Here is a 16,757-nt window from a genome sequence, read left to right as displayed (position 1 = left end):
GGCCACGGTCCTAGGCTGTCGCCCTAGCCCCCTGCTGATGGGGGGCTCTCAGCCCCAAGGCCAGGAGAGGGGAGTCTTCATGCTCTGACAGTTCTGGGGTCAGGAGAGGTAACGCCCGACCTTCTGAACACACCCCCTCCCCCCAATTTCTTCTCTGGGCATCAGTCTCTGGACCGAGACACAGGACTAATGGGCAGGGGCAGGGGCTGCAGGACGTGTCCCAACACCAGGGCAGGCCCAGGCTGTCTGCCTGGGGCAAAGCCTTGCAGTCCCCAGCTGGTTTCCAGATCTGTAAAAGGGGGTGGGGGGGTGGGGGGGGACAGACAGTGCCCCCCCAGGGGGCTGTGCTGGGGCCACGGTGGAAAACCTTGGTGCAGTGGTCGGCAAACTCATCAGTCAACAGAGCCAAATATCAACAGTACAACGATTGAAATTTCTTTTGAGAGCCAACTTCTTCTAACACCACTTCTTCAAAATAGACTCGCCCAGGCCGTGGTATTTTGTGGAAGAGCCACACTCAAGGGGCCAAAGAGCCGCATGTGGCTCGCGAGCCGCGGTTTGCCGACCACGGCCTTAGTGGAAGTGCCAGCCAGTGGGTAGCGGCCGGGCCTGGAGATCCGAGCTGGGCAGGGAGAGCGGGCCAGAGCCCCACGCTCAGGGGTCCGGCCTCCCCACTTGCGGGAAACCTCCCTTCTCTGGTGCGTTGGCCACTGACACACACCCAGCTTAGCACACTGCCACGTGCCCACGTACCTGCTTTCCGCGGAGCCCGACCTTGGCATTGCCTCGCCCTTGGAGAGCGGCATCTGCCCCAGGGGCCGTGAGTGCAGACCCACAGGAAGGAGCCGAAGTGCCCGCTCCCTCCCCTTCTCCTCCCGGCTCTTGGACTCAGCTGAATTTTGGAACCAGGTGGAGGTTGTTAGACCTGCTGTTCTGTTTTCCATTAGCGAGCCTGCTTCGTGCTAATTGGGTGCGAGGCCTCATGCTGGATGTTTCCCGTAGATTCCCTCATCTGACCCCCAAAATAGCCGGTAGGCGTTACAGATAAGGAAACTGAGTCGTGTTGAATTTAAGGTCATCCTGGAGTTTGCCAGAGAGTGAACGAGGCGTGACAGCTCCACACTGGATATGGGGAAACTGAGGCCGAATAGGGCCAACATGAGCCCTTGAGATAGGAAGGGGTCCCTTCTGAGTATCCCGCCTCTCCTTTTGGGGGTGAAATGGGACTTTGGGGGTCTTTGGCTTCTGTCCTGCCTTCTGGCAGGCAGCCAAAAGCCCACCTGGGGACGTAGAGGTCACCAGGCCAGGCGGGTCCCTCCAGGCCCTCTCCACGTTGGTCATCACAGCAGCTTCTGTTCATGGGCATCAGTGCTGCGCCCGATAGCTCCTATTGATTTTTTTCTAATCACTCTAAAAACCTAGTGGGGAAAGCACTATTTTTATTCCCATTTTACAGATGGGCAAACCAAGGCTCAGCAAGATTACCTTGTCCAAATCACACAGCAGAGGAAGAGAGACTCTCGCATGGTGTCCAGAGCTGTCTGCCTGCAGGGCCCAGAGTCTCGCCACGGGCCACTCTGTCAGGCAGAGGAGAGCAGAGGGAGCCGGGAGGACGCAGCAGAAGGCTGTGGCTGTGGCTGTGGTTAGGTTCTGCCATCAACCTCAGAAGCGGAGGGGGCCAGACAGGAGCTGAGAGTCAGGAGGTGGCCTGGCCTTCCTGTTGTGGTGGACAGACTCTAAGGCAGGGGTTCTCAACCTGTCTAATGCCGCAACCCTTTAATACAGCTCCTCATGTTGTGGTGACCCCCCCAACCATAACATTATTTTCGTTGCTACTTCATAACTGTCATTTTGCTACTGTTAATGAATCATAATGTAAACATCTGTGTTTTCCGATGGTCTTAGGCCAGTGATGGGCAACCTTTTGAGCTTGGTGTGTCAAACTTCGCCAAAAAACTGAGCATAACTCGGGTAGTGTGTCACTTTGAGGAAAAAACATTATTTCGCGATATTTATAGTTTAAATAGCATAAATGTGTAATTGTTATATATAATTGTATTTAATAAACCAAGAACTAAATATTTAGTGCTGACACGCGTGTCAGAGGTTCGCCATCACTGCTTAGGCTCTACAGCAGCGGTTCTCAACCTGTGGGTCGCGACCGCTAGCAGGGTCGCCTAAGACCATCAGATATTTACATTACGATTCATTAACAGTAGCAAAATTACAGTTATGAAGTAGTAACGGTGACATGACGTGTGCAGGACCCCATCTGTTAGCAGACGGCTCCACGTTCCCTCCTTGCTGCTTGATGAAGTCAGTGGCCACTCGAGAAACCCGTGTGGAAGGCACGGCACGCAGCCTAGGAGCCGAGGGCAGCCCACGGCCAGCAGGAGCGCGGCCTCAGGCCTGGGACCGCCCCCAGGCAGCCCAGCCAGCGATTTGCAGCCCATGCGACCCCGAGCAGAGGCCCTGCGGAGCGCGCCTGGGCTCCTGGCCCTCAGAAAATAAGATGATGGGTGTGTGTCTTTTTAAGCTACTTGTTAGACAGCAGTAGAAAACGAAAGCACTTGTCTTAGGAGCTCAGTGGATAGCGTGTTGGCCTGCAGACGGAAGGGTCCTGGGTTCGATTCCGGTCAAGGGCACGTACCTCGGTTGCAGGCTCCTCCCCAGCCCGGGCCCTGGTCGGGGATCGTGCAGAAGACCCCCTGCTTGGACCGGGCGGTATGGAGAAAATGAATCCTGCTGGCCCAGCACAGGGATGTCACGGAGAAGGCTCGCCATTCCGACTCAGCATCCCGCGAAGACCTCACTTCACTTCTTGGAGTGGAATGAGCTATTGGATCCCTGTCCCCTGCTCTCCCTTCCCCTCCAGATGATGGGGGTGGGGAGGAGGAAGAGAGCAGGAGGTTGGGGGACGGTGAGCAGAGAGAGGCCAAGCCCATCCCTGCAGGCCCAGCAGGAGCTCGAGGCTGAAACCAGGGCCAGGCTGGGGGGCAGAGACGGTGGCCGGGTTGCAGGAGGACAGGGCCGGGTTAATGAAGTATGGATTGACTGGCCCAGGAGCTGATTAGCTCTGGCACGGGGCTTTTCCTGAGCAGAGGCAGAAGAATCAATACTAATCCCTTGATCCATGTAGGAGTTCCTGCGGATCTCCGGGACAAATCCGGGCCTCCCTTCGCCCGAGGAACTGTCTGGAGCTGGAGCTGGGGCCTTGACTCCGTCCCGCATCTCCTTTTAAAATGTCCCCTCCTTCTGCCACCTGTTGTCACCTCCCTGACCCCATGCCCAGAAGGCTGGGGCCTGGCCCAGCCCCCTCCCCATCCTCACCCCCCCTGGGCTGCACAGTGGAGCCATGGGCCTGGCTTGCACCTGCGCGAGGAGGCTTCAGCGTCCGTCCCATCCACCCCCAGATGCGGGCTCTCAGAGGAGGGAGGCCAGCTTTCCTCCTTCACACACACAGCAGAAGCTCCCCTGACCAGCCTCCCCGGACCCCTTGACCTATGCAGCCTCCAGCAGGTGTCCGGGCCCCTGTCATGCTGCCTCTCGCCTCTAGGGGCCGCCCCTGCTCACACGAGCTGAGTCACAGGCTGGCTTGGAGTCCGAGGGTCCCTAAGTTTTTAAAGGCCAGGCTTGTGGTCCTCACCGCGGAATAGTATAAAACCACGAAACATGGGCTGGAAAGAGAGAACTATGTTGTTTCTAGGAAGACGAAGTTGAGTGTTCTCAAAAGACTCTATAAGGTGAGTCTGGAAAAAGGATTCTTCTAAGTAGGTGGAGATAGGTGGGAAAAGTCGTAAAACTGTTAAAGGATAGTGCACACAGATGGCACACCAAGTGTCCTTCAGGTCCTGGGTCACTTCGACGAAATCAACAAAGAGGTCATAGGGTGCCCTGGGGGGGTTAAGGCCAGGAACGCCCAGAACTGCCCCCCAAATCCCCCCTCGGGAGTGCTGAGAGCGGCCAGCAAGGAGTGGTGAGGATTCCAGGGGAAATGACCTCGTGTTGTGCAACAACGGTGAAAACTCCTGCCTCTTTAAAGGCTGCGTACGTTGAAACAAGCATCACACGAGTGCGTCGTTTGGGGGGACTCTTCACTTTGTAACAGACCCCTTCCACCACCTCACTACTGCCCCCAACGTGTTCGGGAGCACGGCTTTATCATGTTAGAGACGCGTGTCTGGACGGTTACGGAGCCTGTTTGTAACTGACCTTCACATCACACACACACACACACACACACACACACACACACACGCACACACGTGTGCCTGAATACATGCGCAAAAGGCCCAGAGCAGTTCCGGGGTCTATGTGGATGCAGCCTGCAGGGCTGAGCCTGCGGCCACAGGCAAGCTGCCGCCCTTGCTCCAGGGCCCGGGTAGAAGGCTGTGGGGAGCTAGGCATCCTCGCAGCCTCATCTCAGAGCTGAGGTCGGGGTAGGTGCAGCCTCCCACAGTCCCCCTGCCCCTCCCCCTTCTCCAACTCCTCCCCAGGTCACGCCCTCCATGAGCCCCCACAGCCCTAGGCTCCCCCAGGACCTACCCCCCACCACCACCACCAGGCTCAGGCCCCATCTCCCATAAACTCACCCCTGCTGGCCAGCTGGCTTTCTCTGAGACTGGGGCTCTGGCTGTTCTGCTGAATAACCACCTGGTAATTAGCTCCACGCTTTTGCTACGATGCTTATAATCGCCTCCATTAAAGTTATGGGATTTTTCAGGCCGTAATGGCTTCCAGAGTAATTAATGCACAACTGGGTTTATTGCTAAGTTTATTTTTAGAGTTTCCCTCCCTCATCCCCCCTCCCTTTCCTTTCATAGATGTCTTGACCAGAAAGACAGAACTGTCTCTCCACAGCCCCCTGCATCTTTGCCTCCTCCTTTCCTCCCTCCCCGCTTCTGGAAGGTGCTGGGACAGCAGCCGGGACGGCTCTCCTAGGGGAGGGTGGCTCCGTGCCAGGGCTCACCCCGTCTACGCCTGATCAGGTTTGGGGGTCCTGGGGCCTGGAAGCTGCCTCCCCATGCCCCTGGTTGCAGGAGACCAGAGGGCCTGGGTTTACGTCCGGCTGCACCACGTCCTGGCTGTGGCCTTGGGCAAGCCACTGGTGCATTTCCCACGAGAAATAGCGATAAGGACAGCGCGTGGCACCCGGGGTTGTTGTCATACTGAACGTGAACTGCTGAGCGTCACCTTCGGACACCACAGGTGCTATCTCACAGCTATTGTTACGAACAACAGCCCAGCAGACCAGACGAGCGGCAGGCTGAGCGAGTGCCAGAGGCAGAGGCGTGGAATGAAGAGGCTGCCCAGCGGACGCGTGAGGGCGGCCACGTGAGCGCCACAGAAGCTGGGCGTGCACGCCGAATCGCACACAGCTCGCCTCGCCTGGCCTTCTGCACCCAGCACTGAGGACCCTCCCCGAGATAACGGGCATTTGAAAAAGCTCCACTGGAGCCACGGAGGACCCAGAGGCAATCTCCCAGCCAGGCCTTTTAGAAGCCCCCTTGCCGTCCACCAAATGGCCCGAGCTCAGCCAGCCAAACGGAGACCTCGATCCGTGGTCTTGGAGTTGGGGACTGGGGCTAGGCATAAGGTCACCCCGTTTCATTACACCCCAGGGCTGCCCCCTTTATCCAGGCTCTGAAGAAACCACCCGGGCCCAAACATGTGGCCAGCACCGTCGTAGATTCAGTCTGTACACACCAGGTGCCATCCTCAGGGCTCTAGGGGCGCCGACTTGTTTCCCTCTCAGAACCACCTTGTAAAGTACGTACCGAGGGTACCCATTTCACAGATGAGAAAACTGTGGCACGGACCGTTGCCGTCACTTGGCAAAGGAACAACAGCTTGTTGGTGGCAGAGTTAAGTGTCTAAACCAATGCAGGTGTGTCTGACGTCTGTGCCCTTTACCCTCTGCGCCCTGCTGAGCACCTGGGAGAAGGCAGTACAGGCTCCATGTGGCAAGCCAGGGCCGGGCCTGGCCCTCCGGGATGCCGTCCCCGCCCAGGTCTCTGGCCATCCTCTTCTGCTCTCTCTTGCAGGCATGCACTTGGCAGGGTTCCTGACTGCGCCCTGAGCCGCCACCCCTTCTGAAACTCTGGCCGAGCTGGACTCTGCAAACCTGCTTCCGCAATGGGTGGGTTGTGAGCGCTGGTAAGACCCGCTAGCCAGCATCGGCTTTTCTGCCGTCCCCGTCCCTGGCCTGTCCGGCCCATTCCTGTTCTTTTCTCCCCTGTGCTCATCCCTGCGCGCTGCCCCCCGCCCCTGGCGCCGTCCTCTCTCCGGACCTTGCCGCCGCTCAGGTAATGAGGAGCTGTGGGCCCAGCCAGCCTTGGAGATGCCGAAGAGACGGGACATCCTTGCAATCATCCTCATCGTGCTGCCCTGGACGCTGCTCGTCACCGTGTGGCACCAGAGCACCATCGCGCCCCTGCTCACCGCGCACAAGGGTGAGCCCCCAGCCCGGCCGGGTGTCAGGGAGCACGGCCCCTCCTGGGGGAGTTCTCGTTTTCCCTTACGAGGCAGCTGGGAGGAGCCATTAGGAGGATGCAGGCCAATGACCTGACCCTTCCGGGGGTCCTGGCCCTTTTGGGAATCGGGTGAATGCTAGCACAGACCCACACTCAGGTGTGCAGAACTCTGCGTCTGATTCAGGATGGCAGGGATTGGGAGCACTCTGCCTCCGTGGGGAAGGAGGGATGGATGAGGAGGATCCCCGGCCTGCGTTGTGTTTTAAAAACTCAAGAGGAGTATAGTAGTCACCCCTCTTTTCCTAGTTATGTTATCTGTGCAAGTGGAGGGGGGAGGGTCCCTTTCCCCACTGAGTGCTGGGTTTGGGGTCCTTAACGATATTTTCTGAGACTGGCCCAGGAGGATGAGTGATTTTTATTCGCATGGAATCCCATCCCTGGGTTCCCAAAGTCCCGTTTCCCTTGGTCCAGTCCTGGCAGGTGTGCAGCTGGGGAGTCAGCAGAGCTAGAGGCAGAGCCAGGGTCCAGAGCTTCCGCTGCATGTGGCAGCTGGTCCCGTTCGGCATCAGGCTGGCTGCAGTCCCTCAGTCCATCGTGGGTGGGGTGCACAGGGCCGTGGGCCGCGTGGGCGAATGCTGGGGAGCCCAGGGCACGCGCCCCCTGCAACCAGAGTCCCCAAAGCAGAAGAGGGAGACCAAGAGAGGGAGCTTCTTTGTTCAGGGCATTAAGTATCCAGAGTCTTCCTGCTTGCAGTGGCCACGCCCATCTGGCCCATGACCTCTGCTCCCAGGTGTGACTGACAGTAAGCACCTTCCCCAGTCCCCCCAACTTTCCTGGGCATGCCTCTCTCTTCCCTTTTCGGGGGCCCCTGGGGCATGTAAAGCTGCAACTTCCTGGGAAGCTGCCCAAATGCCATGCCTATACTGGTGGGCCTTCCGTTTGCTCCTTCCCTGTTATGAACAACTAGCTCATTACAATGGCATCAGGTAGGCAGCCCTGACCTCGTGACCCCGCTGGAGGCGAAGTCCCAGGAAGCACTTGTGGGAGAACTGGGCTCTGAGTCCCCAGCTTCCCCCTCCACCAGGCTGCCTTTCCCTCTGACACCCCAAACCGTCCATGTGTCCCACATCTGACCTGTGCCCCCACCCCCTCCCGGTGTCTTCAGCCTGCCATCATGCTCTAACCCCCTGTGCACTCCGTGCACCCACCGACTCACTCTAGGGCAGCAGTTCTCCCACTGACATGCGCACAGTATGACATGGGGAGCGAGATAAACACGGAGGCGCCCGCCCCATCTCAGTGTGAAGGAGGACGAGGGCCCAGGTAGGGCCTGGGGATCCACATGTAGCCATCACCCCAAGTGACTGGGACGTAGACCATGGCCAAGAGTCACCGGCGGAAGCCGCTGCTCCACACAGTTACCCTCTGGCCCTGCTCGGTCCCAGCGGTTCTGGGTGCTTCCGGCCAGGTGAGGAGGGAGCCAGGGTGGTGAGAGTCGGACACGTGGTCATATTAAACCCAACAAATATAGGAACTCAAGGTGCAGCCTTGGAACCTGGCCGGCTGCATCCAAATAGCTACAGGGAGCCGAGGTCCCCTCTGCTGTGTGGGGAGTCAGGACTAGGAAAGTGGGGAGACACCGGCAGCGCCAGGCAGGGGGCTGATGGCATTCCTGGGCGCAGAGGGCAGGTTTGGCCAGGCAGATGGGCGCATCCCGCCCAGTGCCCGAGGCCAGGGCTTGCTCTGTCCCCACAATGCCTATCGCCCCCCACCCCCGCAGATGATGGCGGTGACCCCCGGCGCCCCGCCCCGCCCGGCGCGGACCCCAGGGAGTACTGCATGTCCGACCGCGACATCGTGGAGGTGGTGCGCACCGAGTACGTGTACACGCGGCCGCCGCCGTGGTCCGACACGCTGCCCACCATCCACGTGGTGACGCCCACCTACAGCCGCCCGGTGCAGAAGGCCGAGCTCACGCGCCTGGCCAACACGCTGCTGCACGTGCCCAACCTGCACTGGCTGCTGGTGGAGGACGCGCCGCACCGCACGCCGCTGGCCACGCGCCTGCTGCGCGACTCCGGCCTCAACTACACGCACCTGCACGTGGAGACGCCCCGCAACTACAAGCTGCGCGGCGACGCCCGCGACCCGCGCATCCCGCGCGGCACCATGCAGCGCAACCTGGCCCTGCGCTGGCTGCGGGAGACCTTCCCGCGCAACGCCAGCCAGCCGGGCGTGGTGTACTTCGCGGACGACGACAATACCTACAGCCTGGAGCTCTTCGAGGAGGTGAGGGCCACCGGGCGGGGCGGGGCGGGGCGGGGCGGAGCTGAAGGACGCGGGGGCGGGGCTTGGGGACGCGGGGGCGGGGCTGGAGGACCCGGGGGCGGGGCTGGAGGACGCGGGGCGGGGCTGGAGGGCGCGGGGCTGGAAGACCCGGGGGCGGGGCTGGAGGACGCGGGGGCTGGGCGGGAGAACACGGGGGCGGGGCTGGAGGACGCGGGGGCGGGGCTGGAGGCCACGGGGGCGGGGCTTGAGGACCCAGGGGCGGGGCTTGAGGACCCGGGGGCGGGCTGGAGGCCACGGGGGCGGGGCTTGAGGACGCGGGGGCGGGGCCTGAGGACGCGGGGGCGGGGCTGGAGGACCCGAGGGCGGGGCGGGGAATGGGGATGCTCCCGCGGAGGCCCTTTGGGTAGGGATGCACAGAGAGGTCACAGGCGGGGCCAGGCTGGAGGCGGTGCAGCCTGCAGGGGCCAGACCAGGGACTGAGAGCCGGCTGTGGCCTCAGGGGTCCCCTGGTTAAAGGGGGCGGCTGCTTGGAGCGGCAGGACCACAGCCCTGCCTCAGCGGCTCGCCTGCATGCGGTGTGGGCCAGGGTCATGTCCTGGGGGTTTGTGAGTCACGGTAGTTTGGGGGAGGGGAGAGGAGGGTCCGACTCTAAATTGGAAAGAGAGGTTTTTTTAGCGAGGAAGTGAGAGAAGCCAGGAAGGTTCCTCCGCAGGTGCCCGCCCCAGGGGCACCTCTGGGGCCGGACGGGCGTGGCTTCCGATGGCCCTTGAGCCCAGCGTGCATGGGTGAGGTCGCCTCCCCTGGGGACGGGCTTTGCTCCCGGCGGCACTCCGGGGCCTGACACCGCGTCCCCTGCAGATGCGCAGCACCAGGAGGGTGTCCGTGTGGCCCGTGGCCTTCGTCGGGGGCCTTCGGTACGAGGCCCCGCGGGTCAACGCGGCAGGGAAGGTGGTCGGCTGGAAGACGGTGTTCGACCCCCACCGGCCCTTTGCCATAGACATGGCTGGGTTCGCGGTCAACCTGCGGCTCATCCTGCAGCGGAGCCAGGCCTACTTCAAGCTGCGCGGCGTGAAGGGGGGCTACCAGGAGAGCAGCCTCCTCCGCGAGCTGGTCACCCTCAACGACCTGGAGCCCAAGGCCGCCAACTGCACCAAGGTAAGGCTCCGGGAGCTAAGCCAAACCCTCCCTGCAGGTCAGGGATGGGGAATAAAGGCCGGCAAACAGCCTTGCAAAGAAGAGCCAGCCTAGAGCCGTGCCTTCCGAGAACACCCGGCCCGGAAGGCAGCTTGTCACGCGTGCAGCGGCCACACTGAAGTCACGCAGGGAGATGGGGAGGGGGGTGACCAGTGAGGCAGAGCCATGGACACAGTCCCTTCCCGCACCTCAGAAGAGCTGGGCTTCACGGCCTCCCTGCAATTATATGTTCATGTGCACACACGGACAAATGCATGTGCGCGCGCACACACACACACACACACACACACTTCCTACTTTGAGCTTCTCCAGCAAGGGCCTGGGCTGCCACCTGGCTGAGCTGAAGGCTCCAGAACAACCTTCTGCCTCTCTAGAGAGCCCCATTAAGAAATGCGGGGAGCCCTGGGCAGTGTGGCTCAGAGGGTTGAAGGTCATCCCGTGCACTGGAAGGTCACCGGTTTGATTCCTGGTCCGGGCACAAGCCCGGGTTGCAGCTCAATCCCTGGTCAGAGTGCATGCCCATCGATGTTTCTCTCTAAAATCAATAAAGACATTATATTAAAAAAAAAAAAAGGTAATGCAGGAGAGAATGAGAAGCAAGAGGAAGAGAGGAATCTTCAGATTTATCTTTTTCTGTATTTGTGCACTTTCTGTTCCCACGGCTATTTTGAATGCACCCTATGCACACACAGCAAGAGGGAGGGCATCAGTAGAAATGAAGAACGTTGGGGAAAATCCAGAACAGGAGGGGCAGGGGCAATACCCGCAGGGTCCGGGCGGGAGCAGGAGGGGGCAGGGAGAGGCCAGGGGGCCTGTCCCATGTCGTCTCCTGTCTCTGGACACGCAGATCCTGGTCTGGCACACACGGACAGAGAAGCCCGTGCTGGTGAACGAGGGCAAAAAGGGCTTTACGGACCCCACGGTGGAGATCTGAGCCCCGGGACACAGGTACGGCGGGCCGAGGGCCGCGGCGCACGGGGCACGGGGCAGGCCCACACCCGGGGGGCACACAGAATCAGTCTGCCTAGACGTTTCCTCTTGGTCTTCCATCGTGGGGAGGACAGGGAAATGCTAGCATGAGGGGAAGAGGCATAGCTGGCGTCCCCTTGCCCTCTCCTTCCCTCCCCCTCTCCCTCCCCCTCGCCCTGTCTGGAAATTAGCGAGAGCCAGCCTCTCCCACACAGCTGGGCCCCCTTGCCATCCTTGGGGGGGCCTCTCCTTCCAGACGTAGCCCGGTCACCACTATCATTCTGGCCATGACACCTGTCCCATCGCAGGCAACGCCGTGTGCCGTGGATTCCTCTGCGCTCACGCTGCTGTGACGAGGACCCTCCCTCACGGCCTCCCCCTCATCACGCATGCCCATGTGTCTCCCAGTCGTGACCGTGTGGGGTGCCGTGGTGAAACTGGGGGCCCAGAGCCTGGTTCAGCTCCCGGCCTGCCACTTTCACGGTGTGACGTTTTTCGCTCTAGGCTTCCGTTTCTCCATCTGTAAAATGGGTGGTTGAGGGACCCCCAAGGACAGTATCTGGCACAGTCTCCGTCCTCTATAGGTATTGCTGTTGCTCTTTCGATCTTTAACATCCTCTGTGGAGGTGGGCCGCTGGGCCTACCTACCTTTTAGAGGCAAAGGGATGATGTTCAGGAAAAGCTCCACGAGATGAATCGGGCCGGGTGATTGGCCAAGCCAGGAACTCCCTCTGGGCCTGTGTTCCTACCAGGTGTCCTCAAACTACGGCCCGCGGGCCACATGCGGGTGTTTTTGCCGTTTTGTTTTTTATACTTCAAAATAAGAGATGTGCAGTGTGCATAGGAATTTGTTCATAGTTTTTTTTTTAAACTATAGTCCGGCCCTCCAACGGTCTGAGGGACAGTGAACTGGCCCCCTGTTTAAAAAGTTTGAGGACCCCTGTATCTAGGCTGTCGTCCCGGAGGTGGGAACTGACAGTGGACTCAGCTTCTGGGTCACATGTGCAAGTCCCCTGTGCATCAGGGACCCCAGGGTGTCCGTCTGTTTTGTCCCCCGAATTTAAGAAATCATCTGGGCCAGAGCCCAGCTCCTCCCTGCCTCCGGCCCTCACAGCCAGGGTGCCACGGGGGACCTGGCCGGCCTCCTCAGTGCGGCCTGTTGGGGGCTAAGGGTTGAGCAGCTTGGCCACCCTGGCTGCTCGGACACCCACCTTACTCATTGCTCCTCCCCCCCTTCACAGGAGCCTCTTCTCACACCCTGATCCTGGCCTTCCGTCCTCTCCCCGTGGCTGACCGTCCTCCAAGGCAAACTCTAAAGGGATGGCCATCAGCCTCCTTTCGATCCCGGGGCTTCCGCGAGCCCAGCCGGAGGCCGGGACAAAGGACGGAGAGCCTAAAGCACAGAAATCCCAGATGTGTCGTTCTCTTCCACCCAGCGTGGCCAGGGCCCGGCGGCCAGCCCGGCCCCAGCCCTGCTCTCCGGAGGTTCCCGCACCACAGGCCTGCAGGGCGGACACGTGGGCTCACCCGAGCCCGAGTGACGCCGGACGGCGGGGCATCGGAAAAGACCCGGCGGTCACGTGGAGGTGGCACTCCCGGCTCCTGGGCCCAGCACGGCCACACCGGCCAGGGGCCAGAGGATTCTGAACACCAGACAGCAGGCCCTGTCCGGGCACCAGGAGCGCCCGCCCCTCCGGAGAGTTGCTCCCAAGTACACATGCCTCTGTGGCTTTTCTCTAGCCCCTGTCTCCAGAGCATAAGTCCGTCTTGGATCCCAGCAGTGGCCAGCCCGGCAGGAGGGAGCAGGCCTGCCCCCAGGCTCCCCCTGTGCTCCGGGCTGTGGTGGGAGAGGAGCCCCTTCCGTAGGCCCAGGCCCCTCAACCCTGCAGCACAGAGAAGCAGGTGGGCCTCAAGCCAGCACAGGCCACAGGCTGGCCTGGACCACCACCACGCGGGGCCCTCCCCCACGCTGCCACCGCCCACGCCCACTGGGCACCAGGGCCCCTTGCCTGGGCCAGGACGGGGAGGGCAGGAGCCCTCTTCCCGAAGCCCTTGAGAGCCACAGACCTCAGTGGCTCGAGAGAGTCAGGGGCAGGAGGGGTGGGGGCAGTTCCAAGCTGCCTTCCTGGCCCTGGTTTTGGGGGCAGGAGGGGGACTGCGTTAGCAGAGAGATTTATGGGCGAGGGACCGAGATCATTTGGACACAGAGGGGAGAGGATGCCCGAGCACACACGACGCTGGAAATAATCCTACTTTAAACACAACATGGGAAAGAAAACCTCCCTTCTCTCCAGGTGGGGAGCCTGCCTGCAGAGCAAGCCGCGCGAGAACAGTGCATGCGCCGGCAGCTCCCTCCGCCAGGGGGCGTGTGTCCGGCTCTCCCGCCGCCGCCGCCGCCGCCGCCGCCGCCGGACAGGCCCCTGGCTTTCTGGCTGGGGACAGCGCCCTCTGGTGGTGATCTCACTCCTCACGCGCCTGAAAGTCAGAAGCACAATTTTCCTCTCGCCTGGAGGAAAAGGAAAGGCATGAGCCCACGGAAGGGGTGTTTATTTTTTAACCGCTAACACTTCGTTTAAACTCACAGGACCAGTCTGAGGACCACAGAGAACCCACTTCTAGAGGAAGGGGGGGAGTAGGGGGGGGATTGGACTTAGTCCGACAACCTAAACATTCAAACAATAGCATCGGTTGCCTGTTTTTGAAACAGATGGAATTTCCCACAGTAGTCATGAGCCCATCCAATGGGACCTTATCCCTGGGAACCTGAGCCACCTTGTAGGGCATCCCCCCAACCTCTTACATGTTCAATGGTTGCTTTGGAAATCGACCTCTCGGCATCACGTGGCGTGGCGTGGCGTGGGAGAGAAGGGACGAGGTGGGCGCAGGCGACCATCAAATGCGTGAACCCAGGCCCAGGCGTTCCACTGCCTCCCCAGCCCTGTGCTCAGGTGAGCTTGGCTGGTCTCCGGCCACCTTCTCAGCCAAAAACAAACCAACAAAAACACCAAAACAAAACAAAAAAAAACAGAAACAGCCCAGGGCTCGCCTTCAGGAAATGGATACTGAACAAAATGAGGCATTTTCTCTTGCTCCCTCTCTCTTACTATTTTTTGGCAGGTGTGAGCTGTTTTCGCCCAATGTCCTCTGGTAGCTGCATGTGGGTTTATCGATCACTGTAGTCCTGGGCGACTGCAGCTTCCATCTTTGCCGGGGATGAGTTCGGGATTAAATCAGAATGTGGTCCAGGACTACCGTTTGTTTTCCAAACTTCCCACCGCAGAGGCGTGAAGCTGGGGGCTGGGCGTCCCCAACAGAGACCGTGGAGGGTGGAGCCCGGGCAGCCGCACCTTCGGGTCTGTTTTCATTAACTGTATTTCCTTTGTTTTTAAAATTAAAAGTCAGATACGGTTTTTAACATCCCTAATCCTCCTCGGCCCGGCTTTGTTGTATTCCCCTGGACGGCTTGAGCCATCGTCCACCGAATGTGTACCTGTCGGGTGCCTACAATGAGCCGCATTATTCCAGGAGCCAGCACCCGTCTTCACGGAGCTCCCCTTCTCATGAGGGGGCGCGGGGGGACAGCAAACAGATCGATAGCATTTCAGATGCGATCTGGTCTGAGGACAAGCATGAGGCTGAGTAGGGGTGTGTGTGTGTGGGGGGGGGCTGTGGGGAAGACCTGAGCCCCACACAGGGTGGTCAGAAAGCCCCCCCCCCCATAAGGTGACATCTGAGCAGAAGAGCAGCAGGCAGACGTGCCATTGTCTGGCCCGAGCCTTCCAGAAAAGAGAACTCTGTCCCTGGCAGGAGAGAGCTTAGCATGTTTAAAAGCCAGCAACAAAGCCAATGCGACTGAAACTGGCTGGGAAAGGCGGGAGGGGTCAGTGGTGGGAGATGGGACGGGCAGGACGTGTTGGTTGGCCCTGGGGACCAGGGTGACGTTTTTGGCTTCTGCTGTGAGTGCAGAGGGAAGCCGCTGGAGGGTCTGGAGCAGAGGACAGACATGACCTAACTGGCCTTTTAGAGGAACCGCTCCGCGTTCTGCGCTGATGAGAAGAAGCAGGGAAGGTGAGGGCAGGCGAGGGGAGGCGGCATGGCCACCAGCCGGGTCAAGGCACTGGTGAGCTGGAGGGAGGTGCCAGCTGTGGAGTGGAGAGCAGTTCGGTTCTGGAGGTGTCTGAGGGGGACAGCCGCCAGCTCCCTGTAGGGACTCCCTCGCCCACGTCACCCACAGGTACCATCTTGCCTGAGTCAAAGCACTCCCCTCCACACCCATCAGCCTGGGGGAGCCCCACCCTCCTGCGCCCCGTGGCTGCGCCCTCCAGAGTCTGCTGGCTGTGCCGGCCTGAGCTCCTGGCACGCACACTTTCCTGGGAGGCTCTCAGGAGCCAGACAGACTCAGGGGGCAGAGGCGACAGGAGACACCGAGCTGTGTGGCTCTAGGACCATTTCCCCCGGGCACGCCCGGCCGGTGCACAGCCCTCCCTCCACACAGCCCAGTCTCGGTCTGTTTCAGCCCCAGGAACTCTGGTGGCCTCACCCTGATGATTCCCCGAAACCCCACCCCAACACAGAGGCCTGGAGGCCTCCGGGGGGGAAAGGAGGGGGGAAGGCTGGCCTTGGTGAACCCTGAGAATTCTGCCCAGTGGCCTCAGACCCAGCACTGGTGCCGTGTGTGAATCTGTGTCGATCGGATGAACACTTCTCGCCCCTCCTGGGAACCTACCTCACACAGCTCACAGGCCCCAAGAGGTTCTTCCCGCGCCTGGGCCTCACGGGCCGCTGGCTGTTGGGGTGCCTTGGGCCTTCTGACCCGCCCCCCAGGCTCGGGGCTGGTGGAAGTCTACCTTGGCACACGGCGTGACCCCTCCCATGCACACCCAGGCCCAGCCAAGCACCCAACAGCTGTGCATGGCTTTGTAGCTCCAAACAGGTAGCCCATGGCCGGGTCCCAGGCGGCGTCTGACACGGATCTGCAATGGAGGCCCGGAACCCACACACCTGGGGACGGGTCCCAGCCCACGTCGGAGCAGGACCGAACGACCTCCACAAGCGGGACCCGCCACGGGATAGCCCAGCAGGCACCGGACCCTGTCGGAAACCGACTCTGGTCCCCACTGGCAGAGAGGTGCGGACAAGGAACCCGGAAGGCTGGTTAACCTTGGAGGCTCTGAAAGGCCAGAGCCAATCACTCACTGTCTCCTTGAGACATTGGTAGCTGAAGCAACGTCCACCTGTCCATCTTACGTAAATCCTTGCTGATTGGCTATGATTGGAATTGCCTGCCTCTATGGGTGGATCCCAAAGTCTTCACAAAAGGGATAGCAAGGCCGGGGTGGGGTGTAGTCCTCCCCCTAGAGGTGGGCTCCCGCCTGGCCCCCACTATTCCCGAATTAATACTTTTCTAGTCTCTTTCATTTGTGTGCGGCCTCCTCCAGAACCCGAACCCTGAACCACGCGGGACGTGAAAGGGGTTCCCGCAGGACCCTGCAGGGGTGAATTCAGCCCTGGCACAGCAGCTCACACTGTGGCCGGGGTCCGTCCTCACCGTCAGCCCCATTCACAGATGGGCCAACAGAAACCAAGACAAGACGACAGACAGCAGAAGGGCGCACACAGCCCACCCCAGGGACAGGCCTGGAGGCCCGTGCTCAGGGGATCTGGGAGACTGTGCCCCCGAGCCCCGCCCGACCCCTGCTGCATGAGGCCGCCCGGCCGAGGCTGGGAGTCACGGCCCATCTACTTACTGCAGAGAAGCAGATACACAGAGGCAGCCGAAATGGGGGGACGAAGCAGCAGGACCCAAATGAAAGCACAGAAGTCCCCAGAAAA

The 16,757-nt window shown here is 60.6% G+C and overlaps 1 protein-coding gene across 1 annotated transcript; it reads left to right on the top strand.

Annotated features, from left to right (window-relative positions):
- Positions 1-6,105: 6,105 nt before the first annotated feature.
- B3GAT1 (beta-1,3-glucuronyltransferase 1) lies at positions 6,106-10,890 on the top strand (the record flags this gene model as incomplete). The annotated part of the gene is made up of 5 exons (XM_079762332.1): positions 6,106-6,139; positions 6,306-6,452; positions 8,254-8,762; positions 9,621-9,917; positions 10,804-10,890. Exons 1-5 carry the CDS (start codon positions 6,136-6,138, stop codon positions 10,888-10,890), a joined length of 1,044 nt encoding a protein of 347 aa, XP_079618458.1. The 5' UTR covers positions 6,106-6,135.
- Between the last annotated feature and the right edge of the window lie 5,867 nt (positions 10,891-16,757).

This window comes from Cnephaeus nilssonii (assembly GCF_951640355.1).
Source record: "Cnephaeus nilssonii genome assembly, chromosome: 22".
Classification (NCBI taxonomy): domain Eukaryota; kingdom Metazoa; phylum Chordata; class Mammalia; order Chiroptera; family Vespertilionidae; genus Cnephaeus; species Cnephaeus nilssonii.
Note: the sequence above shows the minus strand (reverse complement) of the source record. Positions and strands in the feature narration are given on the sequence as shown.